Source organism: Limulus polyphemus, unplaced genomic scaffold (assembly GCF_000517525.1).
Source record: "Limulus polyphemus unplaced genomic scaffold, Limulus_polyphemus-2.1.2 Scaffold18, whole genome shotgun sequence".
NCBI lineage: Eukaryota > Metazoa > Arthropoda > Merostomata > Xiphosura > Limulidae > Limulus > Limulus polyphemus.
Window position 1 is genome coordinate 879,404 of NW_013665628.1, and position 8,366 is coordinate 887,769.

The 8,366-nt window shown below is 33.1% G+C and overlaps 1 protein-coding gene across 1 annotated transcript in view; it reads right to left on the bottom strand.

Moving 5' to 3' along the window:
• Nucleotides 1–8,366, bottom strand: part of LOC106457644 (cytochrome P450 4c3-like) — an 86,322-nt gene that overhangs the window by 66,424 nt on the left and 11,532 nt on the right. The window contains exons 2-5 of the mRNA XM_022383771.1: nt 4,610–4,722; nt 4,213–4,298; nt 3,088–3,278; nt 997–1,066 (exon numbers count right to left, since the gene is read on the bottom strand). Coding sequence (XP_022239479.1) covers nt 997–1,066; nt 3,088–3,278; nt 4,213–4,298; nt 4,610–4,722 — 460 coding nt within the window. The remainder of the gene's footprint in view (nt 1–996; nt 1,067–3,087; nt 3,279–4,212; nt 4,299–4,609; nt 4,723–8,366) is intronic.

Sequence of the window (8,366 nt, forward strand, 5' to 3'; positions counted from 1 at the left end):
CAAACAAACAAACAAACAAACTATCTCAAGAATAATACACAAGTTGAGTGAGATTACACTTCAAAGAGTTCTATCAGTGTTTGGAAAAATGTGTGTAACATAATAGTGAAATCAAAGATTTTTTCCCACTTTCAATGGTAGAATAATTTTATTGCCGAAAATAAAACATTCAAGGAGTTGAAACTTTTGAGTTAGGCTTAGATAATTAATTATTGTTGTTACAAATTAGGCCCAACAAATTTTTCTATGTCATTAGGTCCACGGTTGCATCTCTTTTAGGGTTAACTCATGATTTAAGGATTTTAACTGTGTTAACGTTCATCATAATTAACATTATTTGATCAATATTTTGGTCCATTAAACACTGGTCTTTGGTTGTTGTTAACGTGACCGTTTTTTTATCGATAGCAAAAGTAGAAGGTGTGTTGCCCAGGGGCCTAAAAAAGACTAAAATTAAAGGCTTTTCAGGTTCACTTAATTTTGTAAAGCGAAACTTTTCATCCAGATTCTCCATAAATTCAAAGAAACAATTTTTCAACTAAAACAACTTTAGCTTATTAAGTTTTCGAACCCAAAACACACTAGCATCATTTTCTTTGCAGTAACTAAACCAGAAGTGGAAAACATATCATATATAATTTCATCCTTAGTTTAACATTAAAACCCTCGTTGAAGTGAGTCGTGAATTACCGGGTTTAAGACACAAATAAATATTTTTATTTATTGATAATGAGATGTTTACTATAAGAAAGATGTGGAAATTCTCTTCCACTTACACTGTGCTGTTCGTATTTTCCACTCAAATATTTCTCTATAAGAATCATAAGTTAATGCTGATCATAATGCTTTGATTCATTGATAAAAGATATATTAATATTCTACCTTAAAGAACGTTTTATTTTACAGTTATCATATAGCAGACACAGATTATACATAAAGTATCATTCAGACTAATCCTTTTCCTTCTCTCTTTATACATTTATTTGATGCACTTACTTGTGCATTGATTTTACGTAATCTGATTCCTTATTTTCCTGTGATCCAAGATGAATTCCCATGGCCGTCTCTGAAGTGTTATACAATAAGAAAAAAAATTGAAACACTTCAACAAAACAATCAGTTGCTATTAAATATATAAAAAAACATTTAGTTATTTTGCTATTTAATTAACAGGTGCCTTGTAACTTCGGGCCATGCGTGGCCTAATGGTTCGTGTGCCGGCTCGCGATTCCACGGGTGTAAGATTCGTACCATCGAATACGCTCGGCACATTCATCTGTGAGAGTGTTATAAATATAACAGTCAACCGCGTTATTCGGTTGAAAAGGCCAGACAAAGCCTTTGTAGTGGCAGGTGATGGTGACTGGCCGTCTTACTTCTGGTCAGTAGTTCAAAATTAGTGACAGCTATACTTGAACCTTAGGGGCTACTGGCCTGCCGTTTAGCAGATATACTCATATGCTCGTTCATGATGAAAATTGCAATCCCACATAGTTATTTCTTTCATCTTTCTTTAGAAAAATTGGTGTAATATATTCGTAAACTCATAGGATTTTACGCTTTTAATTGTGAAAAAGTTTACCCCTGAAAAGAAAATATTTTAAGAATTGATACCTTTGATGTTGGATGTATTTTTACATACAAACACGCATACAATACTATAATCAAATATGTAATCATATAAGTAGAAAAAGACTGTGAAGTTAGACAGAAACTGTCAAATATGACCATCTAAAAAAGTTTCATCTCATAAACTGATTGGCTATAAATGATTAAGATACGCCATCGTTCAGCGCTTCTTATAGTGGAAAAAGATACATTTACAAGTAATCATGCAAGGATATTAATATTTATCAAGAATACTACTTATTTATATGTTAAGTAGTTTTCATTGTTACGGCTTAATATACATTATACTCTTTATCAGTAGTTAGTTTCTGGCTTGAAAGTTAATGCAGTAAAAGGTATCGATGTTTTAAACCTGATGGCACCTTATGTGACACTAGGATAAATCGCCAGGTCAAAGAATGCTAAGGCTCAGGCATAGCTAACCAGAGAAAAGGCAAACCAGTCACCAATGTCTGATACTTATTGCATGGCTACTAAAAAGTGAATGATGGTATTCATTGTCACAGTCATAAAGCCCCCACAATTGAAAGTGTTTAGCGATACATTGCAGCCTAAATCTTGTGCTTTCCGATACGCAGCCCGGTACACTAACAACTAGGTCACCTCCGGTCGATAATCATCAATCGGACCAACATAGAATATATAATAACGGATGCTAAAGACAAATAAAACACGCATACACAAAATAAACGTATTGGTATGCAAAAATTAATTCAAAAAAAATTTATTCTGTTTCAACAAAAAATAAAAAGTTAAAAGTGAATTAAATTTGACAACTAAAAATCAGAGGCAAAAAATTTCATAAATGGTGTGGCAATCTTAAATCGATGCTTACATTATAAATTATGTAATAAGAGTAAGTATAATTTACCTCTACTTAATTCACTGGTTATATAAAAAACGAATAGAAAATTTTATGACATATAAACACCTTCTAGTTCTAATCTATCGAATAAGAAGGATAACTAAATAAAAACTAACTTGTTTAAAAGCATACTTCTCATCACGCTAAAAAAATGTTACTATTATACATTGCTATAGGCCAATGAATAAAATTTAGTCAAAAAGAAATTAAACATTTTAGATGAAAATATTGCGAGCTTTATAACGAGACTAGGGTTTACTATTAATAGAAACTTCATTTGATTTACAAATCATTATACATGGATACTATGTTATGTTATATTCATAGAGTAGAAATTCCTATCAAGGGTACAGATGAGGACCTACGAGTTCTGTAAGAGCCAAAGCCTCCTCCATTTAACGCTTTCTCACGATCTTAGCAAATATGTATCTTGCACTCAAACGATCTTTAATAGATGGTTTACCTTTAACACTGAAATTCTAAGTCTTGAAATTTCTAGTTTTATTGGACAAGCGATTTTAGGGTTACTTTCATGTTTGCATAGAGTTCCATAGAGATCGCGTAATAAATAATGGCTATTACAAAGAACTTACCACATATGATGTCCAAGGTACAGAGGGTTGATATAGGAACAATATCCATATATTCATCATCAATTTTTTCCCTCATCTTGCTCACCATTATTTTGGACTGCTCGTCAAAAACTGGAATGAAGTCTTCAAGGATTCGAAAGTGGAAAGCTGGCGTAAGAAGCTTCCTTCGGCTCTTCCATTTAGCCCCACCACTATACAAGCAAGAAACAATTTCATTATAACGTACAAACTTCTCAACGCTGATTAGGTTAATTTTTCCCTTTTAACATCGATAAAGTTTGGTTTGTTTTGAATTTCGCGCGAAGCTACACGAGGGCTATCTGCGCTAGTCGTCCCTAATTTAGCAGGGAAAGACTAGAGGGAAGGCAGCTAGTCATCACCATCCACCGCCAACTCTTGGGCTACTCTTTTACCAACGAATAACCACATTTTAACGCCTCAACGGCTGAAAACGCGAGCATGTTTGGTGGGACGCAGATTCGAATTCGCGACCCTCAGATTACGAGTCGAGCGCCCTAACCACCTGGCCATGCCAGACCTCATCGATAAAGAAGAAGTACTTTTAATAGATCCATCATGGATTAGTTCCCCGGTGTGACAGTGGTAAGTTTATAGGCTTACAACACTAGAATTCGGGGTTCGATTCTCCGAGGTCGACACAGCAGATAATTCAATGTGGCTCTGCTCTAAAACAAACAACCAACAAACCAATTTTATGGCTTATATGATTATAGGTTGTATATGTATGTTAATTTTTAGAACAACTCAAATGTAAAAATATAAAAAACGTACAAGACAGTAGAAGTACAAACACTTTCCTTAAATTCTCTTATACGGATCTCTCCGTTCAATTGCTTACGCGACTTTTAGTCAAACTTTTTTGTAACCATGCATATCGTCATAAACTGATAATTTACCAATCTCTTAACAATATTTTCCTTGATCATCCGCACTGTCTTCAAAATAAGTAAAAAATTATTTCCTATAGTTTCAACTTAATGTATATATGTTTTTCCTATCGTAGTTTTCCTTTGTGAAAATAAAAAAAAAGTATCGAGACTGAGCAATAAATCTTATTAAATAATCAGTCACTTAGCAAAAGCTGAGCCTCAGTTTTCTACTTGCCTGGTAACCAGTCCTTCCTTTAACCATGGATGGATAAAAGAGTAGTCGAAAGACTTCTCCACGTTGACATTACTGCTCAGAATGGCCTGGAATACAAAATGAAAATACATAAAACCCAATCATAAAAATACAATTCAGTTAATTGTAAACATTAATTTCATCAGTTTTTTTCTTCTATTTTCTCATCTTCTCTCCCTTCCCCCACGTTCACCTACTCTAGGTAAGAGGTGTAATCTCCAACCTTCTAAAACTGAAATTAATTACAGATTCTACTAACGCTAAAATGTATTATTGCCAATACACGCCCCTAGTTTCAATTCTTAGACATCCAAATCAAATTTTCATACAGGATATAAGAGCGATATTTTTATATACTACTGATACCTATATAACGTACCTCTACAGTTTCTGGCTTGTAGAACAAAGCCACTGGCCGAAGTCCCATGAAAAACCTCCATATCCTTGATTTGTCAAATACATAGCAACCTCCACACAACGTTTGAAGAAAAACTGAAAAAGAATGCGTTACATATTTCAAAATAAATACCTGTTATACCTTATAATCATAATGTGTATACCTTTATAGAGTGCGTTGTACTCATAGAATATGGTGAAGATTTTGAAAGACCTGAAGTTAAAAAATAACGAATGAAATTTCTAACATAAGTTCAGAAGAAAGTTTGAGATAGTGATATACAAGGTTTAGCCGGATGTGAGATATATATATAAAAAAAACAAAAAAAACGTTCCTAAGGGCTTCGAGAAACAAGGTGAAAAGCAAGAATAATAAACATCTAATGTTAAAAATCGAGGTTCGATTCCCGCGATTGGCAAAGTAAAATAGCACGTTGTGTGGTTTGGTGCTTTACAACAAACAAACACTAAAACAAAATAATAATAAACTACTGTGGTATGCAGGTATACCATTTATAGTGATATAATTATTTTTCTAAACTATTGATCACTTAGTTTCCGCAATACTATAGCGGCAGTACGTGGTTCAAGGTGCCTAATATTTTTTTTGTTCCAGCCATCTCAGTCTATCTGTTTTTATGTTGTTGTTGTTGGATGATGTCTTCTGCCCGCAAGAATATTTGAGTGTAATCTTGAGCCCAAACTTAGAAATGAAATATTCTTTGCTGGGCGGATTTGTCAACTGAATCTGATAGCTGACCAATGCTGTCAGGGAATAGAGACCATGAGGTGACATGCTGGACAAAGAAAGGAAGTTGATATCTGGAATACAGATGCATTCTTTTTATCAGTTTTTCCAGAAAGAATACATCTCAGCATTTACTGTTGAGGTAATTGATCTCGAGGGAAGAAAAACTTCAGAACTGACGGAATAAGGACTGTCCATCGACGCACGTGGATACGAGCTCACTTTTCAGTGTTTTTATGTTGTAATAGATAATAATTGTTTTTTCATTTTATTTAGAATGTGCAAATTATCTTATTTTTATTATTTTTTACACTAACTCCGAAAACTCAGTCAAATACTCTCACCCGGGAAGTTCACTTAAATCACTGGGACGAACCTGCAGTTATTCAAGGGTATTTTTATCAGAAAAACTTGTCAGGAAATCAGGTTGATCTAAAAATACAACACTACTCACGGAGTTTAAACTATGGAATAATGTATATGTCTGAATGAAACTTTTGGCCTTTGACATATTTGTAATTAACAAAATGTATTTCAGATAGCACAATAGATTGTGTAGTTTTGTTTATTTTGAATCAAATTCCTTCTGCCAGTTTTTACATTAGAAATAGTATCAAAAAAATAAGCAAGCTTGTTAAATCCAAAAAAAAACAAAAAATACTACGCTGTTAAGTAATTTTTCAGGCTTTTAACATGAATACTTATATTTGTATTAAGTAATTTATTTGGACTATCACCACGTTATCTTATTTTTTTTAATGAACAAGCTTTTGGCTCAATTACCTAAGCCTTCTACAGGTGCCAGACGTTTAGTAAACAACAGAATTTAACGGAACAATTCGAATTGGTGATAAATGCAGTTATTGCAAGTCACGTATCACGAAAGGTTTTGGCAAAAATAATCATGAATAATATAAAATTAGTAAGGTCCGTATACATGAGTAACGAACTGCATAAGCTTTGAGTGGATTGCTGGTTATACGGAAGTGTTCCAAAAATAGCTAGACATTTTTATTTTCATCATAGAGTTGCACTGCAAAAAAAAAAAAAAAACGTCCTTTCAATTAAACTCAAATGTCAAGATGAAAGAAAACCACGGTTTATTGACATGCAACAATCAAGTAAGAATTCCACCTCTCACAAAACCCAGGACTTAAGTCATTTAGACGCGAAGATAATGTTTTTATAGCCTGAAGGTCCATCACAGCAGCATTTAAAATTACCTGATTAGAATAATTATTACCGAGTAACTGGACTTCACAAACAACATTTTCTCAAAATTATCCTGTACTTTAAATGTAGTTATAACTTATTTCATAGAACTTGAATAATTTTAATTGACTAGTTTTAGTGTCTGGCACAATGGGAACGAACCAGCTGGAGATCCTAGATTCTAAATGCTGTTTTATAATTAAAGTCGTAAATAAAAACTGATTCGAGGTTGTTGTTTTTTATAATTTGATTCATTTCAAAAACTTTCTGCAAATCTTAGTTTTTTTTTAAATTTAACCTAAATAAAAATTAACAGAATTCTGAATAATATCATAGTTCGCCGTAAAAATGTGTACCGAATGTGATAACTATTACTATAAAATGTTCAGTGTTTACACACTAAACAGTTTTTCCAGTCCAGGGTAACTCAAAATACACATTGGAATTCTTTATTTATTTAGTGAAGCATGAAACAAAGCTATGTAAGCATGTATATTACATTCTTATGTTTTTTCTCAAATACGAATTACATAAGAAATATATTTACTTTAAACTCTTTTAAGTTATATTTATTCAGTCTCACCAATACTTGTACGAAGCGTAACTTATCTTGAATTTTCTTCACACTTTCCACCTGAAACATAATACACTTTACAAGCCAAGGAAATACAAGCGTGTTTTATCAAGTTTATTGAAATAATGGTTGCAGTTTAGAAATTTAATTGAACTAGAAAATTACATAAAATGGACTTATTTACAGTCCGAAATGTACTGTGTTTTTTTAAAACAAAGCTAACTATGGTAACCCACAAACACAATATAGGAGTGATATATATATTACATCAAACTAACAGAAGAGTTGTTATAAGAGTGACAGTAAAATTCCATTATTCGAGTACAGTAACCCACGAGTTGTTGGTAAGTGGTTTTGACTAGCTGCTTTCCCTATCACTAGTATATAACTTCAAAATAAGAGGCGGCTAGCCCTGAGGTAGCTTTGTGCGATAATCAACAAACAACTACACGTGATAAGGCGTTCGAGCTCATTATTTAAACCTTTTTTTTCTTTATAAGTTTGCTTCATCTATATATTATCCGTCGTATTTACCAGTTTGACATGAGAATGCCTTTATCTAAAAATGTCTTCAGTAGCGAAGTAAATTAACCTCAACAGATTTTACTTCGATATAGGAACCCTAAATACCAACAGTACATGATATTGTTTAAAAAATTAACTAGTACAACAAAATAATAACTTAGTATTCCAAACACGTTAATATGAATATTAATAAGAATTCTTAAGCTACATATTTACAGTAACTTAAATTTTTTGCATCATGCTGATTTAAATATTATTCAAAGATACATAGGCGTCAACTTTCGCTTTTCCCGAGGGGGTCCAATATTGGGGTTGCAACTTGATCTCATAATTCCGGAACATATTTTTAAGTTTGCCCTCATATTGAAACTAATCAATGCGCAGCCATATTAACAGCTGAGGCAGTGCTTCTAATCAACCAGTAAGAACATATAGGCGTACATAAGCTCTAGGGTATTGCACTGGTCTACGTCACTAAAAACACCTTAGTACCAAAATATTATCATATAGGTATTGCACTTTTCCCCCGAAACCTGGTTTCTGCAACCATTTTCTCACCCAGCGTAGCAATTTCAGATTACCCCTGCTTCACCTTACCTCACGGTAACTTAAAATCGCGTTCAGATTACCGAGAGGTAGGATGAAATCGATTACAAATTACCCCTGGGGATAGCTTGAAGG